The sequence below is a fragment of the Anomalospiza imberbis genome, chromosome 1 (assembly GCF_031753505.1).
Source record: "Anomalospiza imberbis isolate Cuckoo-Finch-1a 21T00152 chromosome 1, ASM3175350v1, whole genome shotgun sequence".
NCBI lineage: Eukaryota > Metazoa > Chordata > Aves > Passeriformes > Viduidae > Anomalospiza > Anomalospiza imberbis.
Window position 1 is genome coordinate 38,042,874 of NC_089681.1, and position 21,494 is coordinate 38,064,367.

Sequence of the window (21,494 nt, forward strand, 5' to 3'; positions counted from 1 at the left end):
CCCAAACCTTGTGTATTGGGAATGACCTCATACAAGCTGAAGTTTTGCAAGTGTTTTCATTCTACTTAGTGCCGAGTTTTCTTATGTGTCTTGGGTGTGTTCTTGACTCATATTCCTCAGACCTTTTCTGAGTGGCAATTATATGGTGTCTCTTTGAAAAAGGATGCGAGTTCTGTTTTTCTTGGCAAGATGGTTACCTTTTTCTTTTTTTCTACCTGGAGGTGCTTCTCAAAGGAATACTGATTCCCTTCACAAGAAAATACCTTCCAACTGACTAGTATATGCATTTTTCAGTTATTCTTAATACAATCTTTCTGGGACTATACAAAGACAGGAATTTGAAATAGGTCTTCAAGCAAAATTATGTTGGCATGCTTTAATTTACCTCTCCCCTTAAGTGTAGGTGCTTAACTTTTAAGCTCAAACAGCTCCTCATAGGCTGTTAAAAGATTAACTCTTTGCTCTACTAGATTCTGTATACTTTTAACACTGTGGGGATTGAAGATGTTCCAGTACAAAAGCTCTTAAAGCCTTCATTAAATTTATCTGGGGGGGGGGTGTAAGGATGTGTGTGTCTACACTGTACCAATCATCCATTGCTGTAGCTCCCATCCCCCCAGCATATACCTTCAGACAGACAGGCACAACTATGGCAGAAAATCCTTTTTCCATTTTGGATCTGGGAGACTCCTTGTGTTATTTAAGTTGGTGGTGTTGGTTTTTCCAGATGTGTGACTTGTTATAATAAAAGATATTCCCTTATCTTGCATGTTCTTCCTTCTTCCCTCTCCAAGCTGCTGCTGCTGCTGTTGATTTTTGGATGCAGAACTTGCATTAAACCTGAGATGTAACAATGTAAGTGCCTTTCCACCCACTCTAAAGCTCAAAGCTTTGACATAGTGGCAAAGTGGTGGCTACTGATTTATTTTACCCTGGAAAGTGAAACTGCTTCTTTCCTAGCATCTCTTGATAGCAGAGCTGCTGTGTGGGTTTGCTGCATTCCAAAGGGTAAAGTCTTGTTCCTGACCACCTTGTTCTTGTGCCTGACTCTTTCTCATGGTACTGTTTCTGGTATTCCATGTACCATTCCATGTGCAAAACTATCCTGGGAAAACTCCCCAGCTCTGAATAGAAGCTTGCATTATGGTCTGTCTGCTATTGTTATAACTTTTTAAGTCAAATTTGGCTGGTCTCTACAACTGAAAGTAGTTTTTGAGACATTACAAGTGTGTGTGACTAGCAAAGTTACTGAAGCTGCTTTTTTTTCCCCTTCAATTTCCATTTTTCAAATATTACACATAGTAAGAAAATACAGTCCTCTGAAGGTTTATTTGCTGTTGGTGAGACATTGAGGATAAAGGCTGGACTGTTAAGAGGCTATAGTATAAGACATTGAACATCTTGCAGACTCTCAACCCTTATAGCTCCTTCCATGGGGTTTGAACTTTTTTGAAAATCTTGTCTAATTTGTCTCTGTGTCATTTTCAGAATAATATGGGTTTTTTTGGTTTTTTGGAGGTTTTTTTTGGTTTTGTTTTTTTTTTTTTTTGGATAGCTTAGTATGTCAAGTTCATTGTAGAAGAAAAAAAATGGTCAATGATCCCTGAAGACATGCCTGTGGCTTACTAACTTGATCAGTGCGTTGCAAACTATTAAATAGCATAGTGACCACAACATTTGTGGGCATAAACCTGTCTTTATTAGGGCACAAGCATAAAAACATCCTGTAATGTGTGAGTTTTATTGCTGGATTTCAAAGGATTTTGTGTCAACAGATATTCAAATTGCTTTCCAAGCTATAGCATTACCTTTCTCTAAGTAGATTTTTAATAAAAACTCATTAATAATTTATACTTGGGAAGTTTCAAGTAACAATTGGGCTATTAATTTTGAAAATGGATCAAAATTGCCACTTGCTGGTAATAAGAAAAATGTCTCAAACATGATCCTTTTCTGTTTGCCTGAAAAATAACTTTGTGATATTTGATTACTACTGTATTACAGGAATACAAAGATTTAGAGCATCAGGCAAAGGTGTTTAATAGAAACTGAAGGGATCTGCTACAAATATGTAAGAACAAGAACTGGGTTTTGTTTGTTTGTTGGTTTGTTATTTGGTTGGGTTTTTTTTAGATGCTGGTTCTTCCTGATAATTTAAAAGTGGAAAAAAAAACCAAAACCTTTTTTCATTATAGATACCAAAGCATTTTTGTACGCTGCCTAATTAAAACTTTTGATTTGCCTGACTAACTGCTTAGATTGAGAGGTTTTTATGTCTTGGGATCAGACTTGAAGGCAAGGAAGGGTAGACTGGGGACACATTTACTTATTGTTGCTTGTCTTGACATTGATTTTTTTGATCCAGGTTGCTATTCCAGGTCAGTGTGATAAAGTCATAGGCTTACAGTGCGTGCTGTTAATTACACAGCACTGGGAACAGTACACCTGCTCAGTGGCTGAAAACCAAAATATAGTCTTCAGTTCTTTCAGGTTTAACCAGTTTCTTATACAGGGTATCTCATGCATTCTCTGCCTACTGTTTTTTTGTTGATTTTTTTCCAAGTCTTCCTGTTGTGTGCAGAATTAAATTACTGTTTTAAATGTATGCTATACATGCATACAAATTCTTGTTGTAGGACCACATAGCAGTTGATAGTATATAAATTTGGTATGCCAGTCATCTTGATATCACAAGTGCCTACCTCCTTTAGCTCTTTGGAAGGCAGTCAACCCAAAGCCCAACTGCTTAGCTGCATGTTGAAGATCCCCATAGCTGTAATTTTATAGCTATTATGATTGATGTCCTGTTTTTTTCAGGCCTTCACAACACTCTTTCCCTACTTATGCAGCATGCCAGAGACTGATCTGTACCCTTGCTATCTGTAGATACTTGTTAAACCTCCTGGCAAGCCTGAAGTATCATTATGTGCAGTGATGGTTCTCAAGAGGGACCCTGTTGATACAGTAACTATCAGTGGCTCTGTTTATTTATGTGAAAGATATTTCTTCTGTGAAGATACAAAGCTCTGACTGTACTCTAGTAACATGTGATGAAACTTGACTTTTCTTTGACAATTCTATGGCTCATTTAACACAGGCAAATGAAATTTAAATACTTAGAGCAGTAAAGACTGAGATGAGTTGAGAAATTCCAGAAGGTTAGTCCAGAGATCATGCATCATAATTTTCAGAGTTCATTATTAGCAGTAACTTGAACTGGTCTAGATTTGTTAGCCAGTAGTGAGATGCAAGTCTGAAAATTTTGCTTTCACTTATGGTATCATATTAATTTTAAAAGGGGCAGTTTTGGTAGCATAGTCTTGGGACAGGCAGTAAGTTTGTTCCAATTGCAGTGGGTGCTTGAGAGAAGTAGAGGCTTGTGATTGCATTTGTGGAGATTTGATATCTGGGCTCTGTCTACCTGCAGAAGTGACTTGTTGCAGCCTGAAAATATAGGAAAATGCAGGTAGCGTAAGTGGACTTGCAGGTAGAGTAGGAGCAAGTATAGAAATGCTAGAAAGAGGCTTCAGAACTACATGGAAGGCTCTGCAGAGAGTGGGAGGGGAAGATAAATATGCAAAATGTACTTAGCCTATATGATGGACAGTGTTTGAGGAAAAATGCTTTAACAGCTTCCAGCACAGCATTACAACCCATTTTTCAGGCAGCAAAGCTGAGGTCCGTGAGCAGGAGATCATTGCACAGGAGGTCACTGGTCTCCAGCAAGAAGCTCTACAGCGATGCTGTCTCTGTAAGCCTGGACAATGACTACTCATGTGGAAGAGACACAGAGAGAATAGCAAAAGGATAAACTGGATGCTGCTAGCAAACATGGTATTTAAAAAGGATTAAACCTACAGTTTCCCCACAGTACCTATTTAGCCTATATAAAGAGTTTATCTTGAGTTTTTGTGCATATCTTTGTTTTTTTGTTTTTTTGTTTTTGTTTTTTTCTCATTACACCATCTGGTTCAGCAGCAGTAAGTGTTATGCTGGGGAAAGAATACCTCAAATTCTTAAATTCTTGCCTACAGCTTCTGGTTTTGGGAAGGTGAATTGATTTATAAAGTGACAAGTATACAAAGATACAATAGTTTCATAGAGGTAGTTATAATGAAAAATTTCAAAGAGAACTCTCTTGGTTTATGTATTTTGGTTTATGTTGAGCATATTGTAGTTACTATGAATAACTGCCAAAGTTTTGATATAAAAACATGACTTGTCTTGAATACATGAGGGATGACTGCATTTACCAGAAACTTAAAGATCTAGTAAATACCAGTGCTGTCAACAGGTGAATTTGAAAAGAATATAAAAATGTGAGGAGTTTGTTGAAAGAATAGGTGGAGATAAAGGAAAGAGCCCAAGACTGAAGAATTTCAGAAATGAATTCTATTGAACAGGCATTGTAGTTTTCTTGGAAAAAAAAAATTGTGGGACCATAAATGCCATTTCTCTGGAGCTCGTGTTCCCTCTGTCAATAGTAGCTGTTTCCTGATGAAAGAGAATAGATTTTTTTCAAACAAACCTGGGTGCTACCTTTGTTCTTGACTTTTTAATTTTTTATTACTTAAATAAAAATAATTATACATATAATATACATATATATATATGGTACGCTTATACACACTAGAAAGAAGAGCATTTTACTGGTGGATTGCTCTTTATACATCCTAACATAGCTTTATTAAAAGCTTTAAAAATTTGATAGAACTTGCAAGGTCTGAGTTTTCAAAATCAGAAACTTTAAGTTTGTCCTGGATGATTTCAGCTGGACGATATGTTGAAAAATGGGCTATAATAGGATATGAAACATAGTAGCTTCCCCACAGTTACTGAGTATAATTCCATATGGCACAGAATAACCCTGGGTCAGCTGTCCTGGCTGTGTCCCCTCCCAACACCTTGTGCACCTCCAGCCCCCTCACTGGCGGGGTGGGGTAAAGCAGAAAAGGCCTTGACTGTTTAAACACGCTCAGTGCTTAAATCTTTGAATTATCAACAGTTTTCAGCACAAATCTAAAGCAAAGCCCCATAGTAGATACTGCAAAGAAAACCAAGCCAAAACCAGCACAATGGGATCATAAAAAAAAACTGTTATCAAGAGAGGAAAGTAAAGATAAGGCCATTTTAAAAAAGCAGCAGAACAGTAAGATGAAGTATCTTGGAAACACAAAAAGTTTTGAGTATATAGACCTACTGTTACATGTAGTTGCAGTAAAACCTGTATTGTTATGTTCTATTTAAGATAACAGCCACAACACAATCTTTAAGTGCACAAGATGTATTTTCAGTAACACTATTTTTTCCATTGTGAAGTATGCTTTTTAATGAACAGGCTGTTTGATTCACTCAGTTCATTTTGTGGACTCTTGACATATTTACTGCTGTTGGAATACTGCTCTTGGGACACTTGGTGTTTATTAGAGTTTCCACAGGCATTTCTAGTGAAGCACATCATGAACGAAGTACAAAAAGCTCAAAATGTGTGTGTAAATAAATACTAAGTACTTGTGCAGATCAGATCAGCACTGCACACAAACAAGTTGTACGTCCAACTGAGGTTGTTTTTGCTTCTCCTGCTGTGCCAGTATCCACTGACATTGTCCACAGCTGAAACACTTAGTGATTGTTGACCCTGTTAGAAAGTTGCTGAGTTTTGATCACTTGCAGCAGTTTTAGTTAAGTTAGTAGAGAAAGCATTTTCATGTTCCCCCTAATCTGGCCTATTTGCATTTACTTGGTACCAGCACTGGCATTACTATGATCCTGCAATGAAATACTTTCGAAGATTTCACTTTCCTATTTTTGTTTTGTTGTTGTTGAGGTTGGTTGTTAATCACATTAGTCCATGAACAGGCTTCCTGGGGGCTGAACAGAGGTGTGGAGGAAGTACAAAATGCGGTTGGTGAGGAAGGTAATGCTTCCTCAGAGGGCATCCATTGAGCGACTCAGTCATGTTGTAAAATCTGTGCCAGTGTTTTCACTTAACATTTTAGACCAGTTTAATTTGGCTTGGCTTCAAAACAATCTAATTATATCCATTCTAAGTGATTAGTTCCTGCCCTTCCTTTTTGTGTCATTGCATATTTTGCCTGGTATACATTGATCAGGGCTGAAGCAGAAAGCCTGGCTATATTAGAATAATTTCCACCTAAGACATCAGAATCAAATATCGACCCTTATATGTGTTGGAAGAGCATCTGTTGATCTTCTTCACAGATACACAGATTTTCCATCTAGGTTGTTATTTTAAAAAGCTAAATGAATTAAGTATTGGGGTGTGGGGTGCAGCAAAGAAATCTGAAAACTTTACAAACACCCAATATGTTTTATTAAGAGTACTAACTGTTGCAGTATTTTCTCTTAGAATAAAAGATTTTTATTTTTAATTTGTAGGTTTTCACTGCTTCTTCTGAACCTGGAAGAATATTACTTTGAACAGCACACAGCTAATCATATTATAAATAGAGATTGCAAAGATGAAAGGTACAAAACTCTTACATACCTTAATTTACTGGAGCCATTCTAGGCTCATGTATCTTGAATGCATGCACAACCTTTTTTTTTTGTTATTCCTTTTAGAAAATTCAGAGGCTCCCTAAAAATCTGTTCAAAGTCAATTATCTTTGAACCAGATGACAGTATCCAGCCCATTATCAAGGTAAGCAGTGCAAACTTAAATTTCTTGGTAACTATAGATTCTCTTGAAAAAGCTTTTAAGAAAGACTGTGTATTTTTATAACTTGCTGCAGATACCGTTGCGGGATTGCATTAGTATAAAAGCCCCAGAAGATAATGAAGCAAATAACCCTTTCACACGGTAGGTAAATTTGGGATACTGTATGTATTTAACTTCCTTTAAAGCCCAAATACCCATCATTTCAATTATCTTATTTACATTTTAGGAATACATCTGGAGGGATTTCTGTTGTATGTAGCCAGGTAAGACATGCATATAATAGATTCTTGATGTATTAATGGGTGAGGTTATATAAATGAGCAAGCTTATGTTCCTTGGTGGTATTTTTCCTCAAAGCTGTAATCCAGGAGTGGGAAGTTAACTGAAAACAAAACTAATTAGTGTCAAAAACTTAGCATTAATGTGAAACTGTTGATGCTGGAAACTGCAAACTGTTAATGACTTCATTAATTCAATAAACTGAATGTTTTTGCCCTGTGCATTTTATAATGGAGCTTAGGGAAACCTTAGAATTGAATGAAAAAGAAGAATAGAGTGTAATAAAACTTGTTATTAATCATCTTTAGTTTGCTTTTGTTACACTGCTTTCATCTGCTTTCTGCAGCATGTTGGGGTATTGACAAAGCCATCTCGGTCCCTGTGGTTCAGCTTTGTGAAAACTCTGGACTGTACTGTGTGTCCACCAAGTAGTTTTCAGAAGGTGTCCTGAAATATTGTCTTCAAGTTTCAGTCAAGAGTTGTGATTGTGGATGTATTAATTCTTAGAGTTAACCAAGGGGATACACTTTAAATTTTGATAAATTTGAGTTGATAGGTGTTCCAAAGCTATAAAAGTTAAAAAAAAAAGTTTGTGTTCCTTTCAGGATAGAACAGAGTTGAAGCAGGAAATTCAATTTAAAATATTATTGTGCATTTCTAAAATCTGTCTTAATCAATGCCCAAAATTGATGGCCTTGCTAAGTTACATGCTGCTGTAGTCAAAAACAAACTGAAGCATTTAATACTGTCTATGTCAGAGAAGTTTGTGGTTTGTTTTCTAGTAACCAGTATATTTAATTGAATTTTGAAACTGCTTCTGTGAAAAATACAGTGTAATCTATTTCTTGAGTTTGCAGGTTTTCTGTGAACAGAGTGATTTTTAAAAAAGTATTTCTAACTCCTCCAGGCAGTGCTTACACTGTACATCATTACTCTATGTTCTGAAGAACAAGGGATTATAAAAAACATCTTATAAGAAAGAGGAATTAAGTTTTAAGATGGCAAGTGTGGTTAGTGCCCCCCACTCCTCCCATTTGTAGCTTGCCAGTCATCTTCCTATCTCTGAGGAAATGTTCTGAAATGCTTGGGTAGCATAATAAATACTGGTATTTTGTATAAAAGGCATATGGACTTCAAGTATCAAGTAGTCACTAGTTGTAATTATGACAGATCATTATCTAATTAAAAATACGGAGTTTTTAAGTAGAATTTTGGCCTTGTAGGAAACCACACATAGGGAATATTTGGAACATCTTAAACATCTTTGCCTTTTAGAATCATAAAAAATGTTAGTACATAGCTGGATAAGCAGCTTTTCTTTATGCAACAGACAACTTAGAACTAATGACTTTAAAATATAGTAAATGAGAATAAAAATTTGATATTATTTCAGTATTTTTTCTTGAGATAAAACTGGGGGAAATCCTCCAAAAAAAATTAATACTGTATGCTTAAGTTTTTGCTCAGATTACAAGAAAACCTAACCATTATGTCTACTTCTTATGTAATGTGGAGTGCTCAGTATAGTTATCCTGCAGAAGAGCAATGAATGTGAAGCAGGTTTCTCATTCTGATTCTCCTATGGCCTGATTCAGGTCTGTACATAATGATGTCAGATGAAAGACACTAATTACCACTGATTTTAATGTAGCACTTAGAGAGGCATGCTGAGCATGTGGGCTTCCGAGCCTACCACTTGCTTTGGTCTAGCTGGATGTTTCTTGGAGCAGTCATGGGGTAAAGGTTGGTTCTGTTGTCAGTTGGTGGGCATGGGGAAGGCTATATGTAGCAGCCAGAAGGATTCTGAATGTATCTGGGAGTGTAGAACTGCAGGTGTGCTATCTATAGGAAGGAAACTGAGGCACCTGGAAAGGACCTGTGATCAACCAAGTTTCTTGGGCCAGGAGTAGAACACAGTATGTTATGTAGTTGTCACCCCAGGACAGCAGTCCAGTGTATTTTGTTTAGTTCAGAACCAGTCCTGAGCTTAGGCCTGAGACATAGCAAAATTGAGCATTCTCTAGAGACAGCAAAACCATAACTTGTTTCTGGCTTGTTGCCTTTTAGATGGTGGATAGTAAGGCACAACTTACAAATTAGTGTGCTACCAGTCAAGTCTTTTTTATAGGAGTTGTGAGAATGTTCTGAAGAAGGAGAGTAGTTTTACGTGTGTTTTGGAGAGGAAGGATGTTCTCAGAGATAAGGCTAGCACCAGAGAAATAAAACAGTTCAAAAGCATGGTATTGAATGAGGGAGGAAATCTGGTGTTCATTGTGGTTGGAGCTGGAAGAGAAACGTTTAGCAGTAGAAGAAAGGCATTCATTTGAGAAAGTTTGCACAGTGTATGTTACGTGTTGCCAGTCTGGGGTAATTCCTGTCTGGACAGAACCTTGAGCCACTAAAAGAGGGGGAGGATCTGCCCCACTGAATGTAGCTCCTTGAAGATCATATGATTAGGATAAAAGCCCACTAATCGACTGTATAAGTAAGCCTGTGAATGAAATTGGATTCTTGCCTTCCTTGCAGTTAGCTGATATAAAAGCTCATTGTTTTTCTGCAGTTTATTTGGGGTAGTTAAAGCAGGATATTACAACGCAGTGGTTTGCTTGCTTAAACAGTGTTCTTAGCTTTGTATTTACCAGTACTTCTGATTATTTTATTATTTTTTAAGTTGTAAATCTGTAGTGTCTTACTCTTTCAGGTTTTTCTCATTAAAGAAAGAAATGTTATTGCACCCTATAAAACAGTAAGAGTAAGTATGTATTTTTTCACTGCTCTTAGCACACTGGAGTTTTGTAAGGATTTATGTTCTCATTGCTGAATGAGTAAGATAATTATCATTTGAGAAATGTGACAATGAAGCTTTAAGAAAAAGTAATTGCATATTGAAAAAAACATGTCTGAATTCTTCTGTGATAGCTTTCTAATACTTCTTGGAGGACATGCTGCAGACTTGACACTTGCCATTTACCTTGATGTGCAGCTCTATGGGCTCAACAGTCAGAGCTGTCAGCTGACTGCTTGCGCACAGTGGACACTGCATCCTGGCTAAGTGGCTTCTCCTCAGTTCTGCTCTGACTGAGATTGCTGAGATTCTGCTCAGATGAGAGATTGCTAATTGATATTTCCCAGCTGAGTGTTTCTCAGTTCAAAGAAATGGTAGATAAGGCTGCTCACAGCAGAAATTGGAGCTTGCTCCTGGCTGCTTTCTGCTGATGGGATCGGTCTGCTCCAATTTTGAGCCTGGAGGCTTCAAGGCATACAAATATAGGCTCTTTGTTTAAATTATGAGATTAGTTAAGACACAAACACAAAACTTTTATTTTGCAGAGTTAATTCACATTTTGCCCAAAAGTTGGAAAAGACAGAATTATATTTCTCAATGTTTTTGTTTAAGTCAGAAACTTCAAGAATGATGGAGTCTACAAATCTGTATTACTGTAGTGAAGAGGAGAGAGACGAGAGGATCTCTGTTTTCTCAACAAGTGCTTTGGGTTGGTTTTGTGATTAGATCTGCCTCTGAACTAAGGCTTTAAAGGTTTTTTTCTTTTTTTTTTTATTCTGATAGTTCTTCATGTGTTGAACCTATTTTGCCTTCTAGTCCTTCTATGATTTGTTTTGCAGCCATATGCAAGATTTATTAAGTATCAGACAAATACCTTATCCCATTGCCAACACAGTGGAAAAGGAAAGAATCAGAAGGGTTGTTTGGAAAGCTTTTCACTTCCTTTTCTCCTAAGTTATGATTCATCCACAGCTAAAACATTTCTGACAGTTAACCATCATGATTTACTTTGCTGAAGTGCAGCTTTTTTTTCTGCATTTTAAAACAAGAAATCTAGTTCACTTTCAATCTTTTCTGATTTTTTTTTCTGTTGCTACTAAATATCTTCTTCTTGAATTGTTGCCAGTTCCATATATGTCACTGAGTGCTGGAATTGAGTAATACATTTTGTCTTCCATGTCTTTCTTGAATTGTTTCAGATCAATTACAAAATACTGAGCTCTTGTCTTTGAATATGGCTGGAGAGCTACAGAGACAACTGCTCACAAAAACTGTCATATTGTTGGCTGTAAGCAATACGTGTAGACCATTCACTAGGATTTCTGAGAGCTGTGTTTTTTTCCTGTTGAAGGAAAACAATGCTCTGGGTGAAATGTTGCAAGGCTTTTATCTAAATTGCTACTGAATTTAATGTCTCCCTATAATCCAGTTCCATCTGCTTTTTGAAGCATAGTTTCCTCTTGCATTGCTATCAGTTCAGCTCAGATCACATACATTACACTGAAGATCATCTAGATTTTCATAGCTTCCTTCCATCAGTTTAAAATTAATCAAACTGTATCTACTGACCAATGTCTTGCTTTAGTCTTACTGATCACTTCGTTGCTTTTTTTTTTAAGTCTAGCCTGAGAAATCACAAAACGCTACAGAAACATGTCGATATAGTTTTATACTACATTCAGGGGTCATGAAAGTAATCAACAACCTTTGCTAAATATGAGTTGTGAGTAAAGTTAGTGCCAATTGATCCATACACATACTTTTAATATACTTAAGTAAAAGCAGGAATGTCTACTATAAAATGACACTTAAGAAAGCTGGGAAAACTTTGTAGGAGAAAAATTAGTGTGCTGCACGAGCTGGTTGATGTGTTAGTGAGGCTTTTGTGAATGACTAGTCAAAATAGACTGGGATTGGATTTGGGATCTTTTCAGCTGAAAACTACTTATGTACATAAGTGACTAACTTTTTTAGCCTAGTCTTTAAAGATTTGATGGGCTGGTGTCTTTCACCTATAAGAAATACAGTAGCTGTTTAAAATGTAACATGTCATTTGCTAGTTCTATATTTGCATGTGTTTAAAATATATATTAAAATAGGCAGAACAGGTACTACTTCTCTTTTATTGATGTTTGCACTATATTAACTTATTCACTTCAGAGCTATTGTGTTGTATTGTTTTAAACAACACTGCACAGAGAGCTTTCCCCAGGCAAGATCTATTTGTAAAGAAAAGAGATCAACATCTGTTTTTGGGATCTTTGAGGTATAACACAATCTTTAATAGCATAGTTTTGCTGGGTTTTAGAGTTTTATTATTTAGGGGTTTTTAGTTTTGTTTAATTTTTTTTTCCACAGAATTCTGTTTGACGTTAATTCATAGTAAATGTACTTTTAATTTTAGGGTAGAACAGAACACTTATTCCAGCTGGATGTTGCTGGGAAAGTAGGAGATGTTGTGCAAACTCTGCATCAGGTATGTGGCTATTTGATATCCCTGCATAGTTCATCACAGCATCTTTTGATTTTCAGTGTAGAGGTTTATTTGTGCTCAAGGTGAAAACCTTGGAATATCTATTTTTAAAATGTGGACTTGAACACAGCATCTAGTTCTGACAGCTGTTGTAAGTGGCCCATATTAGCTTTCAGTATGCAGGGTGGTATAGTAACATGGCAGTAGAAGTGAATAAATATGTCTTACTTTAAAAAGAAATCATAACAGATCTTTTAGTATGCCGTCACCAAGAATGCTAAAGCCTCTCCTGTTTCTCTTGACTTCTGAGCTGCGTGGGACATCTTTGTGCTATTTCACTTAAAGCTCATTGTTTAGCTTTACAGGGCTTCTTGTCTAGATAGGATGGGAGATCAAGCTGCCATGGTGAGTATCTGATTATTTCTAATATCCCTGCTTAATAATGAAATTGTGATATCACTGTTTAATAATTAAGTTCTCATTGCATTTGAATCAGGTACCATATTAATTTTTCTTCCCTTCCACATTAGATAACTGCTATATTACAATCACGCTTGGCTAGAACTTCATTTGATAAAAACAGGTACTTTTCTAATGACTTTTTACTTGGAAATCTTTTTCATCTTGTTGGTTTATTAGTCTACTGCACTGATAGTTAGATGGCTGGTTGAGTTAGTGTAAGTTCTCTAATTCAGAGAGTTAGCTTCTTAGTATTTTAAATATCTGGAATGTAGAGTGGGAAATTCTGTGTTGAGAAGATGAATGTGTTACTTTGTCTCCAAAACATTTCATTTCTATGTGAATTTCTTGCAATTGGGTATCAGTATATGCCAATTAAACTGTAGTTCTAGAGAAGTCAACTGGCTTACTGCCCTGAGACTGGAGCAGAATGTAGCAGTGTTCCTTTCTGGAGTGCCTGTTAAAGTGCTGGTCCCAAAAAAGAACTTTATTCCTTTGTAAAATAGGCTTACTGAAGTCCCCATTCTGATGTCCCAAGGCTATAAGCTAACAAAAACCTTTCTAAGTAATTTAAGAGTGCCTCTACCAAAGTAAGAACTGGAGGTAAACTTACTCCTTTTCTTCACTTGTAGATTTCAAAGCATTTCTGAAACGCTGCATATGGAATGTAAAGCAGAAATGGTGACGCCACTGGTGACTAATCCAGGGCATGTGTGCGTTAGTGATGCTAACTTGTACTTCCAGCCTCTTAATGGATATCCTGTAAGTGCCTCATAGATGGTCTTGCTTACACTGTGAGCACGCTGCCCTGCTAGTGGACAGTTTTAATTTTCTGTACATTTTCTCTGAAATGCCCGTAGAGTACATCTCCAAGAAGACTCTTTTCAGTTATGTTTAGAAGGTCATTAGTTTTCCTTTGATCTCTGCTGCATTCAGTGTATCTCTTCCTCTGAGGCTTCATTCTGTGCTAACTTGCTTAGTTTAACTCCTACTGACAAAGCACAAAATGTCCTTTGCTCATTCTCTATTAATATTTGAAGATCACTATTTGTTACATTTCATTTAGGATAAATTTCTCAATCTTAGTCTGATACTGTTTCAACTTAGTGAGAGCTTTATATACATGTAGTTTACTTTGGGAGCTCTTAGCTAGGTTTTCTATTAAACTGACCATTTCTTTCTCTGGAGGAAAACAGTGCATGGTGCGGATGGATTACTGCTTTGGAACTTTATCATAGAAACAGAAGTGATTGTCTCAGCAGGCCACTGACTTAGCTATGATTCTGTGAAATACCTTTAGTATGGACATGGCAGCAGCACTATCACCAGAAAACTTTAATTCTCAGATTTTTTTTTTTTTTTCCAATTTGCTTGTCATCATGTGAGATTGCATCAGCAGCCCTGGTGCTGCTCCAGCCGGGTATGACTGGTCCTGTAGGTTGGTGGAGCACAGTCTGGCCAGGGATGAAGTACCAAGCTATACCCATCCTCTAATCCCAGTGCTGAACTGCCAGTTCCCCTCCACAGGGCTGAGGACTGGAGCTCAGTCCTCAGTAGGACTGGACTGGAGCAGTCCTCAGTAGTGCTCTCATCTGCTGGTACCCTGTGGGGAAAGAAAGGAATCTGCCTAATTTGAGTGCCCTAAGGACAAGGAAAAGACAAACAGAAGATTCAGCAGGTGTTTGGAGACTCAGACATAGGGAAAATAAAGGGAGAGCTCCGAGTGCTCAGAAAGGAGTAGTCAATTAGAGAGATTGTGTCTGTGACAAGAGGAAGGAATGTTTGGAGCTAGTACAGAGAGTGGAAAAGGGAATTGGAGAAAGCGTGTTTGACAAAGGAGGAGGAATTTGGGGGACAGACTTTATAGCAGGGCCTTTTGCTATTTGCCAAGGGTAATAGTTTTAAACGAGAACAAGCTAGATTCAAACTCGATAGAGGAAAAAATAGATTTTTACAACGGGGGTGGTAAAACACTGGCACAGGTTGTCCAGAGAGTTGGTGGATGCCCCATCCCAGGAAATATTCAAGTTTAGGTGGGACCACACTCAGAGTTACCTGGTCTAGTTAAACATATCCCTGCTCACTGCAGTGGGGTTGGACAAGACAGTCTTTAAAGGTCCCTTCCTTCCTGACTTACTCTATGATTTGGACGTGCTGGAAGTTAAGTCCAAGCAAGGGAAAGGAGTTTCAGGGGGATAACGGTGCCATTGTGGTTCCACCCGCCAGGTGGCACCGTTGGCACAGTTTGCCCAGCAGCCCAATGGCTTCCTTTTAATACGGCTTGTTGTGTTCTGCTTCTGTGGTGCATGAGCGCTGCCACTGGCGACAGACTCGGGGATAATACACTGCTGCTTACTTATTCCTAAACTGCTCTGCTGCTCAGGCAAAAACCAACAGCAAAGACGAGCTTCCTCTTTCTAACATAACTGCTTAGCATCATTATTCCACTGCTAAAATTACATGGATGGATATTATTTTCATATTGCTAGTATCTGTAGTCAAGAAAAACTTCAGATTTTCTGAGGAGGGTAAGGTAGAGGAACATAAACCTACTAGAATATCTCCATCTTTTCTTCCCCCTCCCTCATCCCCCACAGAAACCCGTAGTGCAAATAACACTGCAAAACGTGTGTCGCATCTATAAAAGAAGACATGGGCTGATGCCACTGGTAAGCTCAAGTATTGATTTTATTTTATTGTCTTGCTGTATATACAGTTTCTTAGACGGACCAGCTGAAACAGTCTGCATCATTAGGTAAAAACCATGTGTTCTTAAAACCTTTGTATTAAATAATAAACAGTACTCAGTGATCCTTTCCAGTTTTTTAAGTGTTTTCCTTTGTTGTCAAAAAGATAAAAACAGAGTGAATTTTGACAAGGATGAAAAACTTCTTTCATAAGCAGTCAGCATAGGAGAAGGGAGTACCATTAGGGAGCAATTAATTCCATTTATCTCAAGCACCTATCACAGGATAGAAAGAATTTCTTTCTCTTGGTGTATTTTCTCTGGATTGATTCATGGAGGAAGTTTGGTCACTGCTTCATATTGAGACTAATGTGGAGTGATGATTCCTGAGTATGACTGAGGAATATCAAGAGCTCTGCAGTGAAACCTCAGTTGTGTGCTTTCAGTGTTAGCACTGAAATTTCAATCTTGTAAAAATTTTTGTCTCAAAACACATTTAAACCAAATATACTTTTTTTTTTTTGCCTAAGTGACTGGAGTAATGCAAAGAATTAAACGTCTATTACCTCGGCTTAATCAGTCCAGACAGAGCCAAGCTATTGGCTCAGTGTAAACTGAATGCTGTTGTGATTGGAAATAGAAAATTGAGTATGTTAGATTTTTTTTTTTTTTGGCAAAACTGCTACCCAGTAAGGAGTCATAAGTCTTAGATATTAGTAACTGGAACATTCTGTTAAAAACCACAAGTACTACAGCTTGTTAATAATTGCTCTCATTTGTTTTTCCCCCCTTTAACATTTCAGGGTCTTGAACTGTTTTGCACAGAAAACGATCTATGTTCTGACATCTACTTGAAATTCTACAACTATCAGGATCGAGACGAGGTCTATCGCCTTATTGCAAAATATATAGGTTTGGAGTATTTATTTACTAATGTAGTGTGTAGTACCTTGGGAAGGGAAATTTGCCTGGATTTTGCTCTGTTGTTGTGTGGGAAGAATGAGAAAAATAAACAGATATATAAGCTGTAACAATTTTTAATAGAAATAAGCAAAGATCAGAATGAATGTTGTGAAATGGAACCAATTTGGTTGTGTTTGAAGAGCTGAGTGTGGAAGCTGAGGAGGCATTATTGAGGCAAAACTAATTTTTTTTTATTTGCAATTTGATATACACTGTCATTTAACAGTCCCCTTTCCCCCCTTCAAGAAAAAAACAAAAAAAAAAAAATCAAACAAATGGAACAAACAAAGCCACAAAACACTATCTTCACAGCAAGGGATAACTAAGATCCACTCAGATAAATTGTGTCTTGCTGAAAAAAGTATAGACTAGCTTGTGTATGGATCCCCCAAGTCTTCAGTTAAGACCCTATTGAGAAACTTCCTGCAATAGGTGGATTTCCGGTGCACACATAAATACCTGAACTTTCCTCAGTCTTAGAAGTGATTGATGAAAATTACTGTTCTGAAACAGCTGAATTCTCATTTATATCAAATCTTGTATGCATTAATTCCTAGAAAGTGATGGTTATTTTTTTTTGCAGATTGTAAACAGAAACTTCCTAAAATGTGTCCTGGGGAAAAAAGGGAGAAAAAGACTGAGGTTTTTTCTGTAATTTGAAACATTGAAACTCATATTTACTGCCAATATTGAAAATGTTTATGTAAATTTCCTGCTATTTTGTTACTGTACCAGGACTCTAGTTCTGTTTCAATGAATTCACCTAAATATCAGTTGACATTTCCCTCCTGCTTCACAAAGAAAAATGGAAAGGCCACAAAGGAATATCTTTCTTTTAGAACTTTTTTTGTAGATTTTAGATTTTTCTTTGGAAATGAAATAGATTCTGACATCATTTTCTCTGCTGTTAAAATACCTGCATGCTGTTACCGTGCTTCAGACTTTTTCTGGATAATATTCTAAGGTGAATTTCCAAGGTGTAGATGAAAATGCTGATGATGTTGGAGGTTGGAAATAAAAAATGGTGAGCCCTTTCCCTAAAAGTGTTTGTAGCACCTCGGTATCTCTCTGGCAGCAGAAGAGCTTCTCTTTGGAGGTGCTAACACTTTTTACTTGTAGAATTTAAAGTACTAAAGTGAAGGAATGATTGGAATATGTCTTTCCAGTGAAGGAAAGATTGGAAAATGTCTTTCCACCCTATGCTGAGCTAAAATAGAGGCCTGCCATAATCTAATCCAAGTTTCTTTCTTGCCATCATGCCATGGTTGCAGTCCTTCAATTCTGTTTCAGGCACTTGCCCAGGTGCTGTATATGGAATCAATGGAAGAACATTTAAAAATAAATAAATAACCCAGGTTTCCAGCAGCATACCTTGACATTACAGCTAATAAGCAGGGTAATGCAGTTTGAAAGTACTGAGCTCCTGCCTATACTTCAAAGAGAACTCCAGGTGCATAATTCCTACCTTTTTGAGTGTGGGCTAAGTTTTCTTTTCCTCTACTTTGTTTCAGTGGATCTGAAATTAAATCCTGTTCATGTACGTACATGACTTTTTACTGATAGTCAGCATCCTTGGTTGCAGTAGGAAAATATGTTTCATTTTTTTCTTGACTCAAGCAGAACTGCTTGTAGAAATTTGAAATTCTAAAGGTTACCAGATTGCTGAGAGTTGTTCATGGTCTGCAAATATTTTTCCATCCCTATGTAAATATTCATCATTCTGACTGTGTTTGGTTGCAGCACTCCTTCTTAATGATTTTTTTTTTTTGGCCGAATGCAGTTGAGACCCGTGTGCAGAGATATTAAAAAATGTGTGAAATATGGTAGCTATGGCAACATGAAGTTGCCAGTTAATTCTGACTTGTTCTATTAAGAAACTGTGTCCTTAATTATTTTAAAGTATCTTGCATAATGTTAATCACATTATAATTTGGGGGCTAAAATCCAAACCTCGCAATTCTTAATGTTTTATTTTATTTTATTTTAGAAAATCATATTGCAGAGCACACAGCTGAAAGTTATGTGTTGCAGTGGCAGCGAGGACTTATATCAAACTACCAGTATCTTCTCCATCTCAACAATCTGGCTGATAGAAGCTGCAATGATCTCTCCCAGTATCCTGTATTTCCTTGGATCATAGCAGACTACTCTAGTTCAGTGTTAGGTATGTGTGTATATATATATATATATATATATAAAAAGCATGTTAGTGCATCATGACCAACCTGAAATGCAGGGGAGGGGCTTTTGCACTGTATAAACTTCATGTTGCATCAAAATGAACCTGGCATTAGTGGCCTTGGGTGTTTTTCTTTGGACTTACCCCTCTCCTTTAGCTTAGGGGACAAAATACCTCACCCTTTTTCTGTTAAGTATTGCACTCCTCAGATACAGAGTATGTACCAAACATCTGCTTGGTTGCTTTGTAGATCAGCAGTACTGAGCATTCAAAGACTTTCTGTGATTCTTATAAATGGAAAAGAAGCAGTAAAATAGTAAAATGTATTTGGGGTTTTTTTTTTTTTGGAACAAGTTAGACGCACTGAAATGTGTAGAATCCAGGTGTTTTTTTATAAACCTTAGCATTGCAGATTGAATGCAAGAGGCTGACAAGGCTCGTCCTTTTGAGGATTCTGTCTCTGCAAGAAGCAGAGTAGGGGGACTCGTGGTATTCATCAGCACCTGCTCAAATACTTCAATCTGATTGTATGGTGGGACTTAACTGTAGCCTGACAGAATGGTTAATGAGTAGGAAGAAGATGATACCAGCTGCTTTTGTGCCTTTGGTAGCAGTACCTTGATTACATGATAATACTTGTAATAACTGCCCCATAGATTAACTATTAGTTCTTAAGCAAGAGGTTTGAGATTATACATACTTGGAAACAAGACGAGTAGCCATTTACAGTAAGACTTTATGGGATTGCAGTTAGTAGGGAGGGAGACAGTTACTGGAGGGGTTCTGTGTTGGTTTTTGTTTTTCTTTGTTGCTGCTTGGATAGGTGGGTTTTTTTTTTTTGTTTGTTTGTTTTTAAATGTTGATTAGAGTACATTAAAGTCTAGTAGAATGCTTGGAGTCTATAACCAAGCATTTGGTTTGGTTTTTTTTTTAAGATCTGACAAAGCCTGAAACATTTCGTGACCTTAGTAAACCAATTGGTGCCCTGAATAAGGAAAGGCTGGATAGACTTGTGGTATGTATATCTTGCCATTTATATGCTGAACGATTTGTGCCTTTTACATATTGGCAATAAAAGGAGCTTTGTCCAGCAAGCTTTAGGGATTAATGTCTTATGAATTATTCTATCAAAAGTTAGCTATAAACTTCATCAGAAGCATACCTAACCATTCCACATTTATTTTGCAGCTTAATTTCATCAGAACATTTTTCAGTACTAATTTAAAATTATTTAAATCCATTTCCTCTCTCTTACTACCTTTTCATACATACATACTTTTAAAAGTTATTCATTACTTTTAAAATAATATCCTGAAATGCATTTAATACATATATGGTGGCACTGAGATGCTATAAACGTACATGGATTTATGAAACTTCAAAACCCATGGATTTAAGTGCATAATGTAAAACAGACATTTGAAAGAAATAAGAAGTCATATAAATCTTGTATTTCCATTTAAGAAAAATACTGAATTTGAGAGAGAGTACTTTAAAGGGAGGAAATTTGGATCCATGGAGGTCAGAGCACTAACTTGAAAATTCTATATACTTATAATAATGGACCAAGTTTTTCTGTTTCTCAAGGTAGGGAAGCTTTCCTTTCATAAGCTGTCAAACACATACTTAGAGACTTAGAAGGTCCTCAGTTACTTGGCTTTTAATTATTTGTGTAAAATTGTCTTCTATGGAAAGTTAATTAGTCCAAAATAATTTACAGAACATTAGAAAAAAATACTGCCAGAATAACTCCATTATATTGATGAAAAAGATTAAAATGTTTCAAAATCCTATAGCTTCCTAAGATTGTGAAAGGCAAGAGAATATGAGCAATATTGTGTTTACAGTAACAGTAAATAAAGTCTTCTTTCCAAGATCTGACTTTCATCAAACTGTTATTGGCTTCATGCTTACTGCAGTAAAAGTCATTCTGTTTTATTATTGTAGGTTTTAGAGTAATGCATAGGAGCTTCAGACAGGAAGGAATCTTCCAGGTTGATGGAAGTCACTATGTTCTTCCATACTCTCATGAAACTTTGTGTGAAAGACAGAAAGGAAACATTTGTTTGCACTTCTTTGAATTTGAGCCACTGCAGTTATGGGCTAAAGTGAGAGAGGAAAAAAACACTGAAAACATGATAATTCTGGATGATCACTTATGACAACTGTTTTGCCATATTGATTTACTTCTCTGATTAAAGCTGCATACATATTAGAACTTAAGAGATTGTTTTATCATTAGAAGAAAAATTGAGGGTGGATGGTCCTAATCTGTGTCTTTAAAAAGAAACAGTGTGTATGTGTTCAGTATTGAGGAAAAGCAGCAGTGCTGATTTGAAACAGACGTTTCTTTCTTCTTCCTATGCTGCAGACACGTTACCAGGAAATGCCAGAGCCCAAGTTCATGTATGGAAGCCATTATTCTTCTCCGGGTTATGTTTTATTTTATCTTGTTAGAGTTGGTAAGACACCTTTTATATCCTCTCTGAGCAGACAGTTACCTCCAAAGCAGACAAGGTCTGGAGCAAGCTGATGCTGTTTTTCTTTCTCCTCAGCTCCAGAATACATGCTCTGTCTGCAGAATGGAAAGTTTGATCATGCTGACAGAATGTTCAACAGGTTTGTTTACATTTTGTCTATAATTAGGCTGGTTTTGTTTTCAAATATGCATCAACAGGGAGTGCAAAGACTTAAAAATATTTTTTTAACAAATGTATGATTGATCTGTCTTATCTAGCATTGCAGAAACCTGGAAAAATTGTTTGGATGGTGCAACAGATTTCAAAGAGGTAAATAAATGGCTGGAAAATTATTCAAATCTTCTCATCTGTGAGAAGCTTTCGCATCTGCTTTTGATTTGAGAGTGTTTGGTTGGAGTGTGTTAGGTTGTTTTTTGTTGTTGTTTGTGTTTTTCAGTTGTGTGGGTTTGGTTTTTGTGTTTTTTGGGTTTTTTTTAAAGCTGATGACTGCATTTTATGAATCCTTTAT

General features: G+C 36.8%; 1 protein-coding gene across 1 annotated transcript in view; it reads left to right on the forward strand.

The window, feature by feature from the left end:
* Positions 1 to 21,494, forward strand: part of NSMAF (neutral sphingomyelinase activation associated factor) — a 39,024-nt gene that overhangs the window by 3,543 nt on the left and 13,987 nt on the right. Inside the window, exons 2-17 of the mRNA XM_068188142.1 lie at positions 6,400 to 6,489; positions 6,586 to 6,664; positions 6,756 to 6,823; positions 6,909 to 6,945; positions 9,663 to 9,713; positions 12,151 to 12,222; positions 12,577 to 12,624; positions 12,750 to 12,802; positions 13,311 to 13,440; positions 15,276 to 15,347; positions 16,168 to 16,276; positions 18,315 to 18,491; positions 19,442 to 19,521; positions 20,878 to 20,968; positions 21,062 to 21,125; positions 21,244 to 21,295. Coding sequence (XP_068044243.1) covers positions 6,400 to 6,489; positions 6,586 to 6,664; positions 6,756 to 6,823; positions 6,909 to 6,945; positions 9,663 to 9,713; positions 12,151 to 12,222; positions 12,577 to 12,624; positions 12,750 to 12,802; positions 13,311 to 13,440; positions 15,276 to 15,347; positions 16,168 to 16,276; positions 18,315 to 18,491; positions 19,442 to 19,521; positions 20,878 to 20,968; positions 21,062 to 21,125; positions 21,244 to 21,295 — 1,273 coding nt within the window. The remainder of the gene's footprint in view (positions 1 to 6,399; positions 6,490 to 6,585; positions 6,665 to 6,755; positions 6,824 to 6,908; positions 6,946 to 9,662; positions 9,714 to 12,150; positions 12,223 to 12,576; positions 12,625 to 12,749; positions 12,803 to 13,310; positions 13,441 to 15,275; positions 15,348 to 16,167; positions 16,277 to 18,314; positions 18,492 to 19,441; positions 19,522 to 20,877; positions 20,969 to 21,061; positions 21,126 to 21,243; positions 21,296 to 21,494) is intronic.